This window comes from Simochromis diagramma, unplaced genomic scaffold, assembly GCF_900408965.1.
Source record: "Simochromis diagramma unplaced genomic scaffold, fSimDia1.1 OVJJ01000216.1, whole genome shotgun sequence".
Classification (NCBI taxonomy): domain Eukaryota; kingdom Metazoa; phylum Chordata; class Actinopteri; order Cichliformes; family Cichlidae; genus Simochromis; species Simochromis diagramma.
Genome location: NW_024386883.1, coordinates 3,320,944 through 3,343,514, shown reverse-complemented (window position 1 = coordinate 3,343,514; position 22,571 = coordinate 3,320,944). Strand labels below are relative to the sequence as shown.

At 39.3% G+C, this 22,571-nt stretch overlaps 2 protein-coding genes across 2 annotated transcripts; one reads left to right on the top strand and one right to left on the bottom strand.

Moving 5' to 3' along the window:
- The first annotated feature begins 3,685 nt into the window (after positions 1-3,685).
- LOC120734324 (V-set and immunoglobulin domain-containing protein 10-like 2) lies at positions 3,686-10,797 on the top strand. The gene is made up of 10 exons (XM_040033083.1): positions 3,686-3,957; positions 4,324-4,599; positions 5,685-5,963; positions 6,062-6,319; positions 6,398-6,688; positions 6,896-7,231; positions 9,657-9,779; positions 9,863-9,887; positions 9,986-10,086; positions 10,268-10,797. The coding sequence occupies exons 1-10, from the start codon at positions 3,741-3,743 to the stop codon at positions 10,414-10,416; spliced, it is 2,055 nt and encodes a 684-aa protein (XP_039889017.1). The 5' UTR covers positions 3,686-3,740; the 3' UTR covers positions 10,417-10,797.
- Positions 10,798-11,975: 1,178 nt separating this feature from the next.
- chek1 (checkpoint kinase 1) lies at positions 11,976-20,328 on the bottom strand. The gene is made up of 14 exons (XM_040033082.1): positions 20,169-20,328; positions 19,871-19,936; positions 18,818-18,932; positions 17,945-18,053; positions 17,683-17,747; positions 17,518-17,587; positions 17,220-17,408; positions 15,451-15,555; positions 15,283-15,366; positions 15,126-15,210; positions 14,875-15,043; positions 14,510-14,641; positions 14,301-14,402; positions 11,976-12,303 (listed from the first exon to the last, which is right to left on the bottom strand). The coding sequence occupies exons 2-14, from the start codon at positions 19,933-19,935 to the stop codon at positions 12,211-12,213; spliced, it is 1,383 nt and encodes a 460-aa protein (XP_039889016.1). The 5' UTR covers position 19,936; positions 20,169-20,328; the 3' UTR covers positions 11,976-12,210.
- Between the last annotated feature and the right edge of the window lie 2,243 nt (positions 20,329-22,571).

Here is a 22,571-nt window from a genome sequence, read left to right as displayed (position 1 = left end):
GAGCTCCTAGCCAAATTGTTGTAGTGAAAGGCTGCATCTGATTTGAGAAATGATGATTCTGAACGGCACATTTCTGTGCCTGAGAACCAGTCAGTCAGTACTGAGAGCTAAAATTCAATCTCACCAGTTCTCACCAAAACTATCTATAATAATAACAAATAATAATGATATTGGAGGAATTAATTGCACGGGACTATAGACGCCTTAATTTCCTTCAATAAATCTCACGCTGAGATAAAGCTGCATTTTAACATTTGATTAGTTTTCCCTAAATAAGGGAGTAACCTGCTGTATTCCATCATTCTGTTTGTCTGCCAAGTGAGGGAAACTGATCTGCGCCCTGCATTCATTCATGACAAACGTCTCACATTACATACTCACGGCTCCACCGAGCAGTCTATTCTGCTCTTGAATAAACATAAAAACATGTTGAAAATGGTTACAATTACTGAATAAAAGTGTTTGATGGACAGACTGTGCATTCTTGCAGTCCACTTTAAAGTGGAGATTACATTTTTAAATGTTGGCATGCAATGAGAGCATGCTGTGAGGCAACATGACGGTGAAATACTGAATATTTTTACTGAATGATTTTAATCCCACTGGTAGAGTTTACTCTGCTCCTTGGATCCTCATAAAACCTTTGAAATCTGAAGCCTTTAATCTCACAAGTCACCCAAGTTGACTGCACATTACAAATGCAGTTTAATCGTACTCTGACTGCATAAATGTTTTTGCAGAGCTCTCCACCTATATATTTTTGTCTTGTATATATTTATACATTTACATATATAGAGAGAGAAATTTTATATATAGATAAAGATATATGTTTATGGCATTCCAGAGATCTGAAATTTGTATGAAATTCCAGTGTAAAGGATTGTGGTATTAAGTCCGCAAATGACAGATTCAGCTGCAACTGTGACTGCATTAGTTAATGTGCAGGTGTGTGTGTGTGTGTGTGTGTGAAAGGCCAGCCCATCCACTTACGTGGCTTTCTTGTATAATAGATGGTCTCGGTGTCAGTGTGTTATTCTAACCCAGCAGGAGAAAGAAAGAAGGATAGAGGGATAGAGAGAAAGGAAAACACATTAATAATTTAGCCTAAATCAGTTTACTGACCCGCCGTCCCTTCCTACTCTCAGTCGAATGCACTGGAATCTCCAAGAAGACCTGCAGATCAGAGAGTACGAAAGACGGAACATCAGGCATCTGAAGGAGGGCTGTAATGGTCAGTTAGGCTTCACCTTTTGATCTTTTCCACATTTTTTTGGAGTAAAGAGGTTGTTGGACTCAGGATCATCATGATACCATGGTGGCTCCACTGCTAGGACTGGCCATTCTATATCTAACTACCAGTCTGGTCACTTTGGGGTCAAATGGTAAGAGTTTTCCAGTGTCTGTGGATTCATTTAAACCCCTACTTTTTAAACATCCTTTAAAACAGCAAATTAAGAGAAGTGAATTCTTCATGATCTGGAATGCTGTTGCAAAAATGTAGGATTTGAATACTTGCATGTCATACATTTACATTTTCTGAAAGCACATATCAGTATGTAGACTGTATAAATAATGCAAAGTATTCAATATAACATTTCAAAATTCGCCAAGAACATATATTTGGCATTTCTGTAATCAAATTTGGGGTGAGCAGCAAATACACTGATGCATCTACAGTTATTTGGTTCTTACTGATTTAAATGACGGGTCACAGGGCACTGTAGATAACAAGCAGAAAGGCTATGCTATCAAAAGCTGTTTTAGAACCTGCATGTGGAAATTAAGGAAAAGAAATGCCTGGAATCACTTGTAACAATGTTACGCTGCCTCTGAGACTCACTGTGTAATCAATCCTGTGACCGAACACCGACGAGGTAAACAACACCAGCGTCTCCTGTTCCTTTACACTCATATCTTTGTATCCTTTCCCACCACCAGCCCTGCAGATCAACCCCAATGGAGAGGTTGTGTACAAGGACACCCAGATGTATGAGGTGGTGTACCAGGACGCCAGTGTGTATGGGGTAGTGGGCAAAGCCGTGATCCTGGAGTGTGGTCCCTCTGTACCTGACATGTACATATGGAGCTTCACCAAGCCTGGTACTGAAGGCATAAAAGCTGTGGTGTATAATGTGGGACGAGGACCGAAGATTCAGAAGCTGGCTGAGACGCTGGGACAGCTGACTGTCATCTCAAACAGTGCAGCTATAAGCATTGAGAAGCTGCCTCTGGCTGCACAAGGCTTATTCACCTGCCAGGCTTTCTATGACATAGAGAACGAGCCGAAAGTCTACTACTACTACGTGCATCTCATTGTCCGAGGTAAGACTTCCTGCTGTCACGAATGCTACAAATCTTTAGTCAGTTTATAGCTGAAACAGAGACTGACATTCAGTCTTGTTGCCCAATTTCTCCAACATGGTTAATTTGTCTTATATATTCCAAAATAGGACAGTAGACTTGTTGTGTTTACTTGGGTGTATTATCCTAAATTATTATACAGTGTATTACTATCCCTGTTGCCATGTGCATTGGAGAGAAAGAGGAAGAGATGGAACAACTGAAAATAAAAATCTGTAGATATTTCTCTCTTTTTTTGACTTTTATCATCTAAGAAACTCTACTGTTCAGCATGTGCTGCTTTGTCTTTTGATTATTTGTTGGTCTTTTGAACAGAGCATTTTAAAACTTTATGAAATAAAAGCTTCTTTACTTTATTTGGCAAAGACGATTTAGATTATAAAAGTCTAAAACACAATTCCCTATAATCAGGAGATTATAGCTTTGTATTAAGGCTGGCCATAGAGGGACCATAGACTGCATACAAAAGATGAATACAGGCACTACAGATTATTTCTCACCCTTTTTAAAGGGTGAGCTTGTTTTTTCAAGCCCACAAAATAGGAATTTTAGGATAAGGGGGTTGAGGCCCAGCTTATGCAAACTAGCTTGTTTGGCAAGTGTCTCCATAAACGGTATTGAGGTTTTGCAGACAGGTGACCACTAACCACACCATTAACTTGTCAGCCAATTTAAATGTTTAACAATCAAGTTTTCAATGTAGGATCACATGAAGAAGGCCTAAATCACATAGGCCTTGACCAACTGCAACTTAGCTAGTAGTTAGTGGATATTTGCAGACAAACACAAAAAACTACAAGCAACTGTGGCACTCTGATAGCAACCAAAGCAATCACACAGAGGGTTTTGGTGTAGCACTTTCTTTGCAACCAGATTCCACAAGTGAGTCAGCAACCTCCAGGAAACATCACCAACCACCCAAGAAATATGTTTGAGAAGCTCATTAAGTGCAATATGGTAGACATGAAAGAACTATTGCTAAAAATTCATTCACTTCGACTGGAGCACAGACTGTAGAAAAGCTGTTAGATTAAATACCGAAAAGGAAACATTATTTTATCAAATGACTGCAGTGAAAATGCTAAATGCTAACAGTGGTGAGCTCCTGTTTTGTAATCGAAATTAGCACAAGTAAAGGCAGGAGAAAGTAAAAAATTAGCCATAGCAAACAAATTATATCTAGTCTTTGTAGGGCCCCTTTTGACCCTGGTCTCATGTTCAATCTCCAATGTTGCTGCTTGTGGGAACTTGCAGCTTTGTTCTGTTTGTAAAATGATCTTTCCAGTTACTGAACACTGTGTTTCTTCGCCGCTAATGCAGTCCCCGTCACTAAGCCTTACCTCTCGCTGAGTGAAGTATCTCCAGTGGAAGGATCTACAATGTGGATGCGCTGCAATTTGGAAAATGGGACTGGACCGATCCAGTACGTGTGGCAACATGAAACCCGCAGTGGTAACATCACGATCATCGCACAGGGCGACAGCAGTGTTATCAATGTGACCGACGTCAACCGCAACCACACCGGCTGGTACCGCTGTGTGGCCAGCAACGCAGTTAACAGTGAAAGCTCCAACCGCTTGTGGCTGGACACCATCTGTAAGTTGAGGAAGTTGGATCAATATGGAGATTTTTGTAAAACTTAAAAAAAAAAAAAAAAAAAAAAGACGCAAAAAGAATAAGACAGTGGTTTAAGTTACAGTCTTAAAGAAACAGAAATTGGTATGACTTTGATATTTTCTGTCTAATTTAAACTTGTCTTTGGCATTTTCTGTGTGAGTAATCAGTAAATTACAGGTAAACTGTGCATCATCAACATTTGTCACTCTCAGAGAAAATGTCATCTTGTGAATCTAAACTAACTTGGATGAAACATTTTGTTATGAGTCAGCTTTTGTGGACAATTTTTAAATGAAGCAGAAGGTCCATCACATTAAATTTCACAGCAATGATTTTTCTCCTCAGTCGGCCCGGACATTCCTCAGATAAACGTAACTCCGTACAGTATAACAGAGCGGGGTTACTCGGCTTTGGAGAGAGAGACTGTTTCTTTGCTGTGTCAGGCCCAGTCCAATCCAGCCAGTCAGTATGTCTGGTTCTACAACAACTCACAGGTCTACAGCGGGCCGCAGCTCACCATCACCAAGATCCTCCGCATGCACACTGGCGACTACGCCTGCTTGGCTCTGAACACCTACCTTAACACCCGCTCCAAAAAAACCATCAGCCTGACCGTCTACTGTGAGTGTGACCTCTGATCTCTGATCATGCTATTAAGCATCTTACTCCTCTGTCAATTCTACCCTAAAGCCTATTGTTCTCTCTTGTTACTGCAAGGAGTGTAAAAGAGTCAAATGTGATCAAGCTGTTCAGATTTGACATTTTCAGTACAATACTATCAACAGCTTAAACTCCTAAGACCCAAACTCTTCCATGGCATGTATTTTTAATTTCTCTTTGATATTTGGGCATATTGGGACCCGATGAATGTAAAAACAAAGAATCACCAGAATTCTTTGTTCCTAAGAAAAAGAGAGCCACATATGAGGATATTCGTTTTTAATTTTGATAAAACAGGGGCAGTATAATGTCCTCATAAGTGGATATCAGGCCCTTGTAGAGCAAAATTAAGTTTTTTGGTCTAGACAACCCAAAATGTGATGTCTACATATGTGGATGCCAGGTCCTAGGAGGTTAAACATCTTTGATTTTCACCCAGGATCTCTGACCTAGAAACATCTCCCTGATCATTTCACTTAATGCAGAATCCTTTTCGGTTTCTTTTTCTGAATGTCTTCGGACTCCATTCAGCACATTCAGCTGGTATACTTATTTTAAAAGCTTAAACACCTTCAAACTCTCTCTCAAACACACACACACACACACACACACACACACACACACACACACACACACACACACACACACACACACACACAGCAGATAATGGAAAGCTTGCTGACCTATTCTCCTGTTTGGACCATCTTGGAAGTTGATGGGACTCTCTGGCAGGTATCTCACTGTGACGTCACAATCATGGCAAGCACGTCATTCACTCTCCCTACTTTTGGTTTTGCACACGTCTTATGTTTTTGCTATTTGCTAAGATTACATTTTCAGAAGAACTCCACCACCAACAAAAGAAAAAAACTGCAAAATCATAACAACATATCTCTTCTTCGATAATTTTTGTATAGTTATTTTAACCAAAAATCCTTACCAATGTAGCAATAATTGAAAAAAAAAAAAGGTTCCGGGCCCTGATGACATCAGTTTACTCCACTCGGCACATCATTACCTTGTTACCTCTATCATATCCCCCACAGACCCCCCAGATGGCTCCCCGTCCTGTTCTGTGGAGCCAGCTCTGAATCACACCTCTCTGAAGCTGCTGTGCTCCTGGCCTGGTGGATTCCCCTCACCTTCCCTCCACTGGACTGGAGACCTGATACAAGATCAGTCCAACACAGCCCAGCTAACAAGTTCAGCCTCCAGCACTACCATCATGCTGCCCTCTGGAGGACTGACTTCTAATAACAGCTTGTTTACATGCCTGGGCTCCCATCCTGCCCTGAAACAGTCGACACAGTGCAGCACACGCACATGTGAGTGCAGCAATGTCAACAAACAGTAAAAGATAAGTTAGTGGCAGTTTTGTGATCATGTATCTGAACATGTTTATATCTCTCCTCTCCTTCATCAGATATTCCCCCTGCAGAGCCACTGTGTTTTGCTTCTGTGACTAAAGACAAACAATACTTGACGCTGTCCTGCTCCTGGGAGGGAGGGGCCCCGAAAGCTTTGGTGTGGTGGGAGGGCCCTGAAGGTCAGAGCAAAGGTGGGGAACAAACCTTCAACATCCTGATCCTCCACTATGGCACAGCTCGCAGTGGGAAACCTTACACCTGCCACGCTAAACACCCACTTCTGGTCAAAACCAAGACCTGCAGACTCACACTGGGTCAGTGCACATTCTCACTGTACAACAAATAGCAGATATAAATTGTTAAATAATTAGTCTGTACATTGTCACACGTAGAGGCACCAGTGCTGCAGACACAGCGCAGAGTCGTGTCTGTGTACGAGGGGAGCGACGTTCAGCTTACCTGCAGTCTGAGAGACAACTACCTTCCTGTCAATGAAATCACCTGGTTTAATAATCAGGGTGTCGGTGTGCAAGACACCTCAAAGTACATGCTTCTGAGAACGTCTGCATGGGCCAATCTGACTGTGAGAGACACAGATGAAACTCAAGACAGCGGCGAGTACAGGTGCTCCACTTCCAACGCAGTGGGAGGAACCGAAATCAATATCACTTTAGTCATCAAGAGTAAGAATTATTAATCTATGTTTAATTCTAAATTACTTTCTTGCTGAGTGTAAGATCAGAATACTATAACACCTCTGATGTTTGTACAATTATTGTCCATAAAGTTACAGTCAGCATGAAAGTCGATGAGCTATATAAAAAGTTACAAGTGGTCATCACAAAGAAGTCATACAGATGGGGATATTTCTGTTTGTGTTATCTCTGTAGAGTACCCCATGCCACCCAATGCAACCCTGGTCAGAGTGATGTACACCAGTCGACAGCGTAATGAGGTGGAGCTGGAGTGGGTGGTGAAGAACCAGGAAGTTGGAGGCTGGACAGGTTTCTTCCTGGAGCACCGAAATATGTCTGAGCAACCACAAAGGAAAGGAAGTGGGAATGAGGAGAAAGTTGGTCCCCTAGTCTGGTACCGTAACATCCTCCAGGATCCAGCTGTCAGGATTTTTACAGTGGGGAGCCTGACGCCAACGGTTACCTACCAGTTTCGCATCATACCGGTGAACCACCGCACTGTGGGACACCCTTCTACTCCAAAGACACCAGGTACAGGAAATGTGAGACATATGAGACTTTTAGCAAAGAGATGGGCATTTTCAGCTTGTTAAGCTTAAATAAAAAGAGGCAAAATCACAAAGATGAAGTGATATAACATGTAATATATAATATGTAATATAGATGATGTATATAGATGTAATAATAACTGTTCTGAAAGGTGTGTTCAGTTTCAAACTTCTCCATTAACATGACATAAAACATGATCATGATGAGCTCTAAAAGTAGATAAGACCCCAATTAAACAAATGATACAAACATATTAATGATCAGTTCTTTGCTGAGGAAGACGATCCAATCCAACTGTGACTGACAAAGGTATGTGAAACATTGCTTTCTGTACAGACCTAACATTATGCAGAAGTAACTGCAGTTTAAACATCAGTCTGGCATACAAGAAATTGGCTTAAAGTTGGGACTTTTACTTTACCCATTTAAAAAAAAATTAGCATTAAATCAATTTGTGATCGAACAGGATCCTCATCTTGCTGCAACTTTCTCATAACAGGCGGGAACGAAGTGATCTCTTTTCTCCAAACACGCAATTTACAATTAAAATACAATTAAAATACAGTTAAACCATCTATTAAGCATCTATTTTGTTCTCACACAGTGGGCCAAATATCACACCAACAGGACTCTTATGTGCTGTGGACAGAGTTCTTTTTGAACAGCCAAGCACACCATGATTGCTTATTTACTCATGAATGTGAAAGAGGGCGTTATTGCACAACATGCTTTGATGTTCAACCACTTCGATGGAGGATAACAAAGACTTATTAAAAAAGGATCTACCTAGGTGGTAGATAATATTTTTGTGTCATTTGCTTAACTGTGTTGTCTTTTTTTACACTCGTGTTAAAATCAGATGATGCTTCAGGTTATTTTTATACAGGAATATAAAAAATTCTTTCAAGCAGCATTGCTAATTATGAGATACAATCTTTAATGTTGTGTTATGATTAATGTGTCTAACTGTGGTGTTTTTTTTTTTTGTTTGTGTTTTGTTATCCACTCAGGTGAAAGACTCAAACAAAAACACATGCAAACAACGACACATACCTCATGCTTACACACCTTTCTCTCACTTTCTTGTTACTTTCTTCTTTTCTGTCCTCCTGATCTTCCCTCGAATTCATCCTGTGTGATAAATGTGCCACTTTGTATTATATTATTGCAGGAAACTGTTCTGAATAAGCCATTTGTTTTATTTAGGTTGCAGAGAAACCTGTGCAGTTATGGTCAGATTTTCATACACTCATCATTGGCATGAATGTAATTTTGGGTTTCAGCAATTTCTTTGATTTTTTCTTTTTATAGGCTTGTATGATGGTGCAGCATATGTCTTTATTACTGATGTAATAAAGAATTATTACATCTGAGGGCACTCCCTGGATTGACTAATACTCACAACAACAGGAAAGTCCAAGAAATTCAGTGAAGAGATTTGCAGTTCAGAAAGTCTCTTAGAGCCATTTCTAAAACAGATTCTAAGATCATTGGTTCAAACAAGAGTGCATAAGTACAAGTTATTCTGATGTGCCTCCACTTTGCCAAGGATGCAAAGAAAACCCAAACGGTCACCCTCAGATCAGAGGAAATTGGTTATGTTGTTCAGGAACAACCCAGCAACCAACAAGGCTCAAGCCTCCCATTAACTAGAAACTGCTGGAACACCAGAGTCACTGTCCACACTAAAGGTAACTATTTGACCACAATGACTAAAAGGTATGTTTGGAGGACTAAAGGTGAGACTTTCAAAGCTAAGAGCACTGTGCCAGACGTCAAGCATGGTGGTGGTAGCATCACACTGTGGGGCTGTGTTGCTGCCGATGGCACTGGCACATAAAGTTCATAAAGTGGGTGGAATAGTGAAGAAGGAGGACTACCTCCAAATTCTTTATTTTCATCATTAATCAGCAGCTACATGGTTGAAAATGCAGATGAAACAGGCTAACACAGGCTAATTTCTATCCTCTGTTGATTACAGAAAAAAAGAAAATTGTGCACCCAATTCTTGTTTTTTTTAGTCATTAAAGATGTATGCTGTACAATCCTTCCACCCTGAAAAAAAGAACAGTTCAAATAAATCATTAAAACCCTTAATTTATCATGAGATTCATGCCCCTGATGAGTAGATGTAAACATCTGACTAGAACTGTAACATGGTAGGATGGTTCAGTGGTTTTCAACCCTTGTATGAATGAATGAATGAATCCACGTTGTTTAGTTCAACAGAGCTCCTTTTAAAGAAGTACCTAAGCAACATTTATTATTACAGGATAATAGTAAAGTGATGTTTTCAAATCATGACATACACTGACCTGGGTTGAGAACCACTCAAGCTCCTGGATGTAGCTGCGGTGTTCTGACAGATATGAACTTTTTTGCAATCTGTAACTATGATGTGTTGCAGCTGAACCACGCTACAATGTGTACCCTGCTGTGATTGGAGCGGCTATTGGTGGGATGCTCTTTGCAGCCATTCTTACGGTTCTGCTGCTCATGTACATAATCCGCAACCGCAACAACAACCCTCGTGAGTCCACCGCACATGAGCACCAATATCCTGCTGATCTGTTTAAAATCACTGTGATGTTAATGTCGTCTTCTTTCCACCAGGACTACATGACTTGTTATTTGGCAGGTGAGTATCTAGATATATGTCTATAAAACCAAGAATTAATGATTTCCTGTTTGCAGTTATTGCTACAGACATGGCGTTTTATCATTTCCTGCTTCCAGGCAGCACAGCCAGTCAAGGGAAAACATCAACTTCCCAGAGGATGAAGTGGTCAGCACGTCAGAGGGAGGAATAGAGGAGATTGGTGGATCATCCAGCCTAGGCAAGATGAGCTACCCTAAGTGACCATACACCTATAAACACACATATAGACCCATATAGGACGTTGCTGATGGCCCACATGGAAGTGACGGAAATATCTCTAAGCAGATGTTTCAACCGTCAGCAGGCCTAAAAATCGTAATGCACATCTGTCTTATCTGCTGAACTTTGATGTTTTGCAGGTCCAGCCATGGCTTTACCCCGGGCATCTTCACCCCTCACTTCTTCACCTATGAGTGCCACCCTAACAACCACCAGCCAAGCCCCTCCCTCTGGAGACGATAATGAGCCAGTCAGCGTCACCATCACCGTCAAGGCGACAGGCTCGTAGTCATATATCCGACCCATCCAGCTGGAAATACGCAAAAGTCTTGAGCCATCTCCCATTTCTTCATATTTTGCTTCCAAGTAGACAGCAATACATCTTCAGGCTTTCTGATGGGTTTTTCTTTGGACATTGGCTGCTTTTTCACTCATTTTCAGTCCAGTCCTTGTACCTAAGCATTTTCACATTAATGGTTTTAACACTGATAAGAAAGTTCACTGTTGTGTCACATGTGACATTAAACACAGCAAAGAGTCAGTTTGAAATCATGTCTTTGGGCACCCTGTTAATATCAGATTTTCATGAAAACATTATTTGTTCATTTTTCTTTATTTCAATCTGTGAAAAAGAATGGACAAGCAGAGGACAAAAGAAGTAGAATAGAATAGAATAGAATAGAATTCAACTTTATTGTCATTGCACATGCACAGGTACAGGGCAACGAAATGCAGTTTGCATCCATCCAGAAGTGCTTTAGTGATATAGATATATTACAATATATATTAGCAATAGTATAGATATGTAAGTATATTACAGAAATGGGTCTATTATGGTATGTATTATGGTAGCAGGCCTAAAGGCTATTTACAGCAAATGAACAGTATCTGAAAGTCGTGTCCATGAACAAATCCAACAAAGACCTGAAACGGGACCAAAAGATCAGACTTGATCAGAAATGTGTCATCTGAAGCGTGGCTGTCAAAAAGCCATTCTTAAAGAAAGAAAACTGGGAGAATAGACTGAGGTATGCCAAAATACACAAGAACTGGACTGAAAATCAGTGGTAACAGTTCTTATGGAGTCACGAATCCAAATTTGTCATGTTTTACTGAAATTGTCATCTATACATACACGGGAGGTCAGGAGAGAGGTACAAGTGGGGTCCACAGCCATCTGTAAAACACCATGGAAGCTCTGTCATGGTTGGAGCAGCATTTCAGCCTGTGGTGTTGGAGCTTTTCAAAACTGACGAAATTATGATGAGCAAAGTACTACTGTTTTGATCCAACATGCAACATCATCTGTAAACCATCTCATTGGCAACAACTTTTCAAAAGGACAATGATCCCAAACACACTGCCAGTATAATAAAAGCTTACATAAACAGAAAAAACACACAGTGGAACACGAATTGGCTTCCCCAGACCTGTATCTTTATATTATTGAAGCAGTGTGGGATCATGTTGACAGATATCCGAATAAAAAGCAGCCAACATATAAGGAAGAGGTTTGAATGTCCTTCAAGAAGCCTGGAGAACCATTCCTGAAGACTACTTAGCCTTGAGAGTTCAGGCTGTGTTGAAGAATAAAGGTGGTCATACCAAATATTGACTTGTTAGAATTGCCTTATACTCTATATTTCTATTTATGTTTGCATATGTTTCAATAAATAACACTTATGTCTGTGTAGATCCTCAGTTATTCTAGGCCGTGATAGCCTTAAGGTAAGACTAGCAAACTAGCACCTAACAAAGTATAAAGCAATGAGGTGTAACTCCAGACTTTAACAGTACTGTGTACTTGATTTTCATGGATAACAGCAAAGCAACAGTGTGAATTTATCAAAATACTCCGCGCACAACTTTGGTCTTTTAATAATTTATTCAAGACTTTGGACTGTTTAAACATATTTAGAGAACATCAGTCTTTAATAGCAAAAACACAAATGACAATGTAGACATACTCATACTCACTCAACAGCAGAATACATGAAAAACATCAACAAAACAAGTAAATATATACACAGGTTTGCCTCTCTACAATCCATAGTAGAGAGCATTAGTGTGAAGATCTGCTCACTTAGATGGGGACCAAAATCTTTTGAGTGCTGATTATGTCACCGAGCTTGTATTTGATCTTCACAAAGAGACGCTTGAACTCCAAACCATCACCCTGGAAACACACACACACAACACACACGACCATCTTGATTAGATGAAAGTGCACTCATACACTGAGGACATTGTACTCTTAGACCTGTTCATTAGGTGACTCAGACCAGTGAGTTTCTCTGTATCAATTCTGCTACAGTTTGTCTTTCAGTAAACCCGTTTTAAACAAACATGAGTGAAACCAACTGACCTATAAGGATGACTGCATGCATACGTCTATATAGATAGAGTTAAGTTTTACAGATATTTTACATGAATATAGGCAACAATCTAAGCCCTATATGCCTACATCTGTTTACCTACAGGTATCATTAAAAACAATATTGTTTTACAGACACATATGGATGAATATTAGAGGTAATATACACTAACAAGTTCCACTCAGACAAACAATATAAGCAGTGTGTCTAAGTGCTCTGATAATAACAATAATAATAAATACATTTTATTTAAAAGTGCCTTTCAAATCACCCAAGGACACTGTACAAGTTTAAGAGCATGGGAAGTTATACAGAGTAGGCTATCTTGAACAGGTGGGTTTTGAGGGTGGACTTAAAAAGAGGGAATGAAGTGATGTTTCCGAGGTCAGAGGGTAGGCAATTCCAAAGTTGAGGGGCAGAGCGACTAAAAGCCCAGCTCCCTATTGTGATAAGATGAAAGGATGGAACAGAAAAAAAAAAGAGGAGGATCTGAGGCACTGGGATGGGATGGACATCTGTACCAAACCAGAACGGTATGGTGGGGAGAGAGAATGAATAGCCTTAAATGTATAAAGGAGTATTTTAAAATTAATGCAAAGTTTAACCGGGAGTCAGTGAAGCTGCTTCAGGATAGGGGTGATGTGGTGGGTAGAGGGAGTCCTAGTAATAATACGGGGAGCAGAGTTCTGGACACGTTGAAGCTTATTGATGGATTTTTGTGTAAGGCCAAATAAGAGTGATTTGCCCTGCTTATCCATGTAGAGGTTTTCAAGTGAGTTTATTGGTTCAGCCAGTTTAATAATCCTTATTTATGATACAGACAGCTGAAACCAACTTTCCACCAGTCTGGGGAAAAGACTGAAAATGATCTTCATGTCTTCCATTGTCCAAGTTCAAAAGCACAAGTCACAATGTTTGTTGTAAAGTCATATGAAATAGAAAGCTTTCAAAAGGACTCCATGCAGTCCTGCAAAACACAAACTACATCCTTACTGCAAGTGCCAAAGCCCCAAGAGCTACATCTCAGACTCTACAGGACTCAGTTTGCATGCTAAATGTTAAACAATCATTTAGAAAAAAGTTCTAGTTGAAAAAGACTGAACAAGTAGGGCTTGTTTCGAAGGCCTGCCTTTTTTTTCTAAAAAAAAAAAAAAAAAAAAAAAAAAAAAACAGGCAGCACAGCTTAGGTTTTCAAAGTCGCATCTAAACACACCGCAAGATTTCTGGAAGCATTCTTTGGACAGATGAGATGAAGATAATTATGTTTAACCATAATACACAGGACCACGTGTCAAGCACAGTGGTGGCGGTGTAAAGATTCAGGCTTGTTCTGCAGCCACAGGACCCGGGCACCTTGCGGTCACTGAGGTTTCTGTGTATATCAAAGTATTCTAGAGGCAGATCTGAGGCCATCTGGCCAACAGCTTAAGCTTGGCCAAAAACTGGGTCATGCAACAGGACAATGATCCCAAGCACAGCAGCACATTTACCACAGAGGTTTTGCAATGCTCCACTCAAAGTCCAGACCTCAACGTGACTGAATAGCTGTAGTGGGACCTTAAGAGAACTGTGCATAAACAAACCTCAATAAAGTGAAGCAGTACTGTAAAGAAGAGTGGGCCAAAATTCCTCCACAATGATGTGAGACACTGATGTAGCTACTGAATCTGAACTTCATTTTTCACACGACTGCATGGACTGCAAGCTTGAGTGGTTAAGATGTCAGAACGTGCAGAAGGCAGGGGATAAATCGCGTTAGAAACAATATACAATTCATCTTTTAAATGGTAAAACCTACCTTAGACAGTCTGAAGTCCAGCAGCACTCTCTGATTCATATCCAACAAATGAATTTTAAAGATGAGCTTATTATTGCGTTTGTCAAGCGTGCTCACGGTCACCTAAAATGTGTGTTATAAAAAATAAAAGCATGTTATGATGAGACGCAGAAGAAAAGGCTGTGTTATCAGGAAATGTAAAAATCTTGTATATTTGAGTATAGATATACCTGTTTGGAGCTAGTGAGTTTGAAGCCAAGTGCCAGGCCTTCACAGATGTCTTTAAGGGCAGTTAAGGAGGCATCAGCACTGACAGTAGTGAAGAAACGAGTCATTCTCCGCACTAACCTCTGCCACGGCGACTGTGCACAGAAAGAAGAAATGAGCACATGTTAAATAGCTCACAGCAATAATGCATCAGGGTTTTGTTGATATTCAGATGCCTTTAAATCAAAAGAAACTTTGGTGAAAGGTAAAAAAAAAAAAAGAAAAAAAAAAAAAGAATAATCTGCGTCTTTGTGTGCTTCAATGAGAATAAATACACATATAAACATTTACGTAGTGAAACCAATCCATCACTGAGTATGTGAATTACCTGACTGGCTCCTGGTGTAGCTAGTAACTGACTACCCAGTAACATGTGCTCAGGTTTGGTCGGCTGGGAGAAGCTGACTTGACCGTCATTTTGACTAATTAACAACATGGCTTCCCAGCCACCGGCTGCAAAGTCAGGCTGAGAGCTTGAAAACTGCATCCTGTCATCACTACAAAAAGAGAAAGACATTCTTAAGATTATCAGACACAAAAAGAAACTGATCTAAAATGAGAAAAGCGCAAAGTTATGACCTGTTGGCCCGAGATATGAGTGACCCATCAGATCGAAGACTGTTGTTCCCTCCTGAGTGCAGAGAACTTGTTGGCTGCTTCACTCCTACAGAGACAGAAAGACCATTATGAGTACAGTGAACACTGAAGCTAAACTAAACCTGTTGCTGGGACTTGCCTTCAGTAAACCAGCGGTCTTTCTGGATGTCTGTGATGGCGATGCGTGCATCTGGACTGGCCAGCAGCAATTTGGATAACAAACCTGAATTTAAAAAAAGTTACACATGAACCAAAGAAAAACATGTAAAACATGCAGTAACTAAACTTACAATAGCGTGAGACTCACTAAGAGGCAGTGGTTGTATTTTTTTCCAAGGAGGTAGATATGTTTTCTTCTGAAGCCAGTCTGCGTACTCCTGACAGCTCTCAGTTGGCTGGTCCCACGGCAACTCTAACAAGGAAACAACAAAAAGGTTTCCTCACATTAACTGCATGGACTTCAATGATGCACGACCTCAGGGAAGTAGCGTTTGCATTTTTTCTAATGATGTAAGACATGCTGTCTGATCTTTCAGAACTGTATACAATAAATAAACTGAATTCTTAAACAGACCTCAATTTAAAATAAGCTTGTATTGGTTTTTTTGTTTTTTACCATTACAGTGATGTGACTGTATTTCAAGATAACTAAATCACCTTGAGTCTATAATTTGGTTAAGTTTACAACCAATTCTTAAGCGTATAAACACAGATATCTATATCTGTATGTGATATAAATATATCTATAAAACTGTAACTTGCCAGCGTCCATCGACCTGACTGATTTCCGCAGCGATGGGGCAAAAAATAAGCAGTGGATAACAGACATGTAGTGACAAAGTTTCAAGACAACGTACACAGCTTTCACCTTAGAAATACTTGTGTTAAATTTAGTAAATTTCCCCTTCACGTCCCTCCTGCTGGGTGTCACTGCTAAAGTAATGTGCCCTCTCACAGAGCAAAACTCAAGCATCTCAGTCTCTTCCACTGGTTGTAAAAGGCAACTTGAATTTTTGCCTCAATGTTTGTCATGTTCAACAACAAAAACAAAAAACAAAACATGTTTTTAATACACTGTGTGTCAACTCCATACCAGCACTCTGGACTAAAAGTTTCACCCTCCTGGGGTAAACAACTTTTCTAGCGCACAACTCCTTGTCAGAGAGAGAGAGAGGGGGGGGGGGGGGGCAGTGGAAGCATCTCTGGATTGTAGCCAACCTCAGTAGCAGTGCTGATTTGCAATGTGGAGGTTGGGGCAGTTAAACATAGAAGTTAATCTTTAAACAAGTTTGACATTCATGGTGAAATCAGAGACGGGTCAGAGCTTTGATGGAACTTAAAAAAAAAAAGTCAAAAACTGCTGAACAGAGGCCAAACTTAAATCCAGTAAGCATTTAGATTTTTATGGGCAGAGTGAAAGAACTTAAATGGCACCGTGTACAACAGTGAGAACCATGTGGACCTGTACATACTCTCAACATCACCAGGAGGGCACAGTCAGGAAATCCGTCAAACGAAACGGATTAAGGCTTTAATGTTTTGTTGTTGTTTTTTTTTAATATATACACTAACTGTTTATACTTCTAATATAAAAATTCTAACCGCTATAACCAAAGAATTTCATATATAAGAGATAAATAAAGTATTTCTTCTTTTATTTCTATTACCATGTGATCTCCTAGCTTGTTTGTACTTCACTGTTGACTTAAAATAAGATGATATTCAGGTAAACAGGTCAGGCTGTAAAGATTGAAAACTGAATCTGCTCGACTGTAAAGTTCAGACAATGTCAGACTGAAGATGGAGACGAAAACTGAGGATGGTCCTGTCTGACATCAGGCAGAAATATGACAGCAAATTACAAGACAGTAAAAATGATGAAAAATCAGCTATTTAATTTAGTAAAATCAGAAATTCAATCAAATGCAAATTCACACAGCACAACAACCACTTGCAGCTTTGACACTGGCCCTGCTGACCTAACAGCTTTGTGATATCATCAACTTCTCATTGCCATTGCTGTCATATGGTATTGGACTACAGATGTGTGTATGATCTTCAAATTTTGGATCTTACCACCAGCCAGCATGGCAGTGAGGACTATGCCACAAGCCCAGATATCTGCAGGCTGAGCTCTGTACTCTGTTTGGCTCAGAAGCTCCGGAGCCACGTAGGGAAGAGTCCCACACAATCGATTCAGACGGCGCTCTCGGCCTTTAAAGCGAAACATGGTCGCCAGGCCAAAATCTGTCAGCTTCAGGTTATCTGAAGGTAAAAAAATAAAATAAAAAATCAACCCCAGAGGGCGGTGGTTATAAGAAATAAAAGAGAATCCTAAAAAGAGAATCCCTCAATAAAGATTGCATTTCCTCACCTTTGTCATCCAGCAAAATGTTCTCTGGCTTTATGTCTCTATGTGTGATGCCAAAATCATGGAGGTACTCCTAGAAAAGGTCAAATAAAAAAAAACTTAAAAAAGAGAATAACAGCAGGAAAATATGCAGGAAGTCACATAAGCACAAAGATGTTCTTCACTCACCACAGCTGCTATTAGCTGCTGGAAAAATCTATGAGCATCCTTTTCAGCCATCCCTACATCGGGCTCTAAAGAGAGCGTAAAAGAAGAAAGAGTAAGCCTGAAATCAAATACTTGCAAAGAATGATTACTGAAAACTCCAGACGCATTTCAGCTAAGTTGAATTCATGTATTCATGCTAATCATATTCGAGTCAGGAAAGCTACAGTTGGAAGAATAAATCAGCAAACAAAAGGCTTTTCTTGTATGACAGTTTACGGCTCACCGATTCGATCAAACAGCTCTCCCCCGGTGCAGTACTCCAGGAAGAGGTACACAGTCGGTCCTTCCTTCCGATGGCCAAAGAAGCGTACAATGTTGGAGTGTTTGAGCATCTATGAGTTAAGTGCACACACAAAGATCCTCAAAACAGTGCTCTCAGCTATCATTCTACTTAGCTAAGAGCTTAACGTTTTTAATTAATTCTACAAATCTAAAACAATTAAAAATAAAATAAAAACAACTTCATTCTGTGTTAAATTGCTTACAATCAGTTTGTACCTGTAAACTAGAGCAACAAACTGGTCAGTCTCAGCCAGTTTATCTTTATGAATCTAACCAACATTAATAACAAATGCCAGTTCTTTATATTTTACTTTAGTATGAAGCACGACTTCATACATGTTTGCTTTCAGTTTGCCTCTTCGGTGTCTGTTCAGCTGGTTTTTGGATCTTCTGTCATCATGTCACATCATTTTAGGTGAGCCAAAACAAGCAGACACATCTGTACATCTGTATTCTTATCTGCATGGTTGCTTTCAGCTTGCCTGGAATAGCATTAGCTTTAACAAACTTTTCCCAACAAATGACACCCTCGAGCTGAGGGCTACCAACGTCCTCAGCAGTCACAACAGTAACAGTTTTTATCTAATTCTCACAGTCTGGAACTGGCATGAACAGGCTGTGTTCATGCCAGTAACTGATGCAAGGAAAAGGGAAATGAGAGCATACAAAACTGTGATTTAGTTAATTAACAATTTCTTTCATGCAGCTGTTATATATATGGATTTAAGAACAGCTGGACTTGTTTTACAACACACCACTGGTGAGCCGCTGCTTTCATTCATACTAACTGTGCAGGTGAAAGTGATGGATGTACCTTGTGGATGCAGACCTCCTTCTTGACATTTTCAGCACACTCTTTTGCCTGCGAGGTATCGATGACCTTCACTGCTACCGCCTCTTCAGTCTGTCTGTTCACCAGCAGCCTCACTCTGAGACCAAGAACACAAAGAGGACAAAGCCGTTAGATCATAAAGAGAAAAGAGAGCACAGAGGTGAGGAGAAGTGAGAGGAAGTCTGAATGGAAACAGGATCCACAAAGAGCTAAAGTCTTCCTAAAGTGTTTCTAGATATAATTTTCAAGTAATTTAAACTTTGTTAAACTTTTCAATAAAATCAGAAGGTCAGGTGTCAAAGTCCATCTGTTTTAGTTGTTTATATTTTATTTATTTTTCCCCTTCTATATGTTACTACATCACTGTTGTGCATTTTATTTATTTTTGTTGCATTTTAGATTCTTAAGTACTGTGTGCAGCATGCAATGTTGAAAATGTGCTATATAAATAAACTTGACTTTGACCTCTAGAAAACAAGAAAAACAAACAAACAGAAATATTTAAGATAATTTTAAACCCACTCAAGGAGTCAATCTAAAGTTAAAAGGTTGTTTTTGTGCAGTAGTTTTCTTCTATAACAAACTTTGAGCATTGGTATCTCTGGAAACCTCATTTAATGGTGGCATAATGCCATAATTTAAGAATGATAGAAGCAGTCATTGCTACCCTGACTGTTTGATTTGTTTTCTAACAATTCCATTGCAAAAACCATGGAATTGTTCTGGTAAAAATGGTTAAACTTTCAAATCAACACTACATTAAACATGTTTTAGCATATGTAAGGTCTCATTTTTACCTACATTTTGATACCTGGTTCATCTACCTTTTTTTCAAAGCTAACTGTGACTGCGATGGAGTCAGGTGTCTCCTGTGAGTGATGTTTTTGGATTATCAGATGAACATTTCTAGTGCATATACATGCCTGTCATGATCCCATGAAACAAGGAAAAAAAAATCCTTGTCCGATGGCTAGAAGAGGACAGCTATTAAAGGCGATAAGCTAATGATAAACAATGATAAGGAAGCTTTCATACTCTCCGTAGGCTCCTTCTCCCAGAGTTTGAACAACGTCCCAGTCCTGCACAAAAGGCACCGCCATGCTAGAGACAGAAACACACACATTCATCACTTTCGCTTTCTAATATTTACTTATGTATTCATTATTTTCACAACATGGGTCCTATTTCTTCTAACAAGTGTCTGTTAAGCCTTTACCAGTTTACAAAACTGTTAACTTTGACAGCACTTTGACAGAGTTCTGTCAAATGTCATGATGCTCAAAAGAAAACCGCTAAGAAAACTAAAATACGAAAATATGAAAGAATAACCTACCTGCTCAGCCTTTTCACACAGCAGCGACTGCCACATGTAGCTATCCTTAAAGCTCAGACGCACGTCTTCATCCTGCTGCACTGACTTCTAAAGATTTTTCACAAATTTGGCGCGTTGTTGTCTCATTGGCGATAACTTCCGCATTTCCGCCTTGTCTTCTTCTACGCCTCTCTTCTTTTTCTTCTTCTTTGAGTTTAGCCGGTCAGACACATATTGCTGCCACCTACTGTTCACCTACTGTTATCCAAGTCTTATTCGAATTAAACATGCCAGATTTACAATTCATTATTCAACATTATTTAAAGCCTGAATAATTGCCACAAAATTCAATTTTTTTTAAAATGGAGAGTTCATTGAACCAGCTGAAAGATTTGTTTATAAAGTTATTTAGATATTTCCCTCCCTTATAGTAGTTGTAATTTGCGTCATATTTGCTACATCTGGCCTTTAAAAAATGCTTTAAAAAGTATTGCAAAATTTATTTATGCTTTAAAACGGGTAACAAATCACACTGATGATGTAGAAGTCTCAAAAATTCACAAAAAACTGCATGTATTAAATACGATACACTAGGCATGAAAGGGTTAAACATCCATCCATTCTCTTCCGTTTATCCTTATTAGGGTCTCACGGGGTTGGAGCCTATAAAGTTAAACATGTGGCATGTTTTTTTTATTTTCTATGTAAATAAGATTTGGGTTTATGAGATATGCCAGTCATTGCATTCTGTCTTCAGCGCTTTGGACAGCTTCACAATTCTTTTTGAATTGGGCTTGTAAAGAGCTGAAAAACATTTTAAATCTTTCTTTGAAATTACTTATGCAGGTGTTTCACAGTAATAATTGGCACTTTGCTGTTTTAAGAAGTATAATAAAAGATAGAAAACAAACAATAACATAAGAAGCAAACAAAAACCCACCCATCCACCCATCCTCATTTAGAGTCGCCCTAACTCAGGTCAGCACCAACACAGAAAGAATGACACCAAACTCTACCACTACCCTGATATTAAAAATGATGTCCTAATATCTATTCCCTTCTACAGTATATTTACCAATATTTATACACTCACTTAATGTAATTACATGTTAATAATCTAATGTGACTCATTGTGCAGTGTAAAAAACTACGTAAGAAATACAGATTATGACATTTACAATAACATGCTAGCTGCATGTGGAATCCACAAGATCCAATTTTAGTAACAAAAAATGCTACAATACAAGTGGGTCAAAAATAAGGGAATTGCAATGCAGCTGTGAGTTTCATGCAAATGAATGTTCAAAAAGCCTTTCTTCCCATGTGAGAAAACATTTTCTAGTTAATGGATGTTACAAAGCTTTTATTTAAACCACTTTCAGGTGTCTGGAAGTGTGAAGCTTCAGCTGGAAGCTCCTGCAGATATTGTCATTTCAGAAGGCCCTTACTAAGGCTTTTCAAATTGAGGGCACTAAAGGGAAAATAATAGTGCCACAGGGTTTATTCCCTGGAGGAACTGATGTGTCCAGTATTCATACTGCAAAACTGCCCAGTTAGTCTGTGTGGCATGTAAATTAAAAAGAAGACCAAAAAAAAAAATCACATTTTCAAAACATAATCTCTTAAATGTTTTTCAGAAAACAAACTCAAAGCCAGAGAGAGCTTGAGGCACGACGGAGTGTTTAATCAATACTTGAATCAATGTGTCAACAAGCAAGCCTGGTGCTTTTGGGAAATGATGAAGTGAATGTTTGTACTTTGTCTTGATTTCACAATGACTTTGTTTTTCGTGTAACACGTGACAGCATGTGTACACATAATGGGAAATCCTGGATCCAAAAAAAACTTAGTTAAGGTCAGGACACACAACACAAACCATGCAACCCACATTTGTAGTTGATGCATTTAACTATTTCATATATAAACAACTGAATAAATGAAAACAGTTAATCAAAAAATCAAAAAATCTGAGTCAAGAGCACTTTTGTTACTGTAGTGCTTCACCTTTTGTTTTAAGTGAAAGATAATTGCTTAATACAGCGGTTCAGCTGCTCAGCTGCTTTCTGTTTGTCACTTCTTACTGCACCAACCAGGTGTTATAACACAACATCACATAGTTTGGCATCTTTTTCATAACATGAGCAAAGTCTTCCCAGAAAAAAAGATATCTAGAAAAAAGACTGCAAAATATTCCTAGTAAAGTGTCAAGTGTGTCTTTAATGGAGGACCAGCTGGAGATCCAGAGATTGGGGGCATTCGGGATCAGTTCTTGGCCTCGTGCCTTGTGTACTCTGAATTTGTCAGTTTTCCACGTAGTCTTTCACGAAGTGATGAAGTGATCTTCATTCTTATTGCTGAAAGATACAGAGACTCTTTGTATAGCAAATCTTATTACTAATGAACCTAATCAGTTTGGTAAATGTT

Coding starts and splice junctions, on each gene's coding strand:
- chek1 (XM_040033082.1), bottom strand. CDS start 19,935: ATGGCGGTGCCTTTTGTGCAGGACTGGGACGTTGTTCAAACTCTGGGA. Junction 17,588..17,682: donor AGCAGCTAATAGCAGCTGTG/GTGAGTGAAGAA, acceptor GACCTTTTCTAG/GAGTACCTCCATGATTTTGG. Junction 15,044..15,125: donor CTCATATCTCGGGCCAACAG/GTCATAACTTTG, acceptor CTCTTTTTGTAG/TGATGACAGGATGCAGTTTT.
- LOC120734324 (XM_040033083.1), top strand. CDS start 3,741: ATGTGGATGCGCTGCAATTTGGAAAATGGGACTGGACCGATCCAGTAC. Junction 4,600..5,684: donor CATCAGCCTGACCGTCTACT/GTGAGTGTGACC, acceptor TATCCCCCACAG/ACCCCCCAGATGGCTCCCCG. Junction 7,232..9,656: donor TTCTACTCCAAAGACACCAG/GTACAGGAAATG, acceptor GATGTGTTGCAG/CTGAACCACGCTACAATGTG.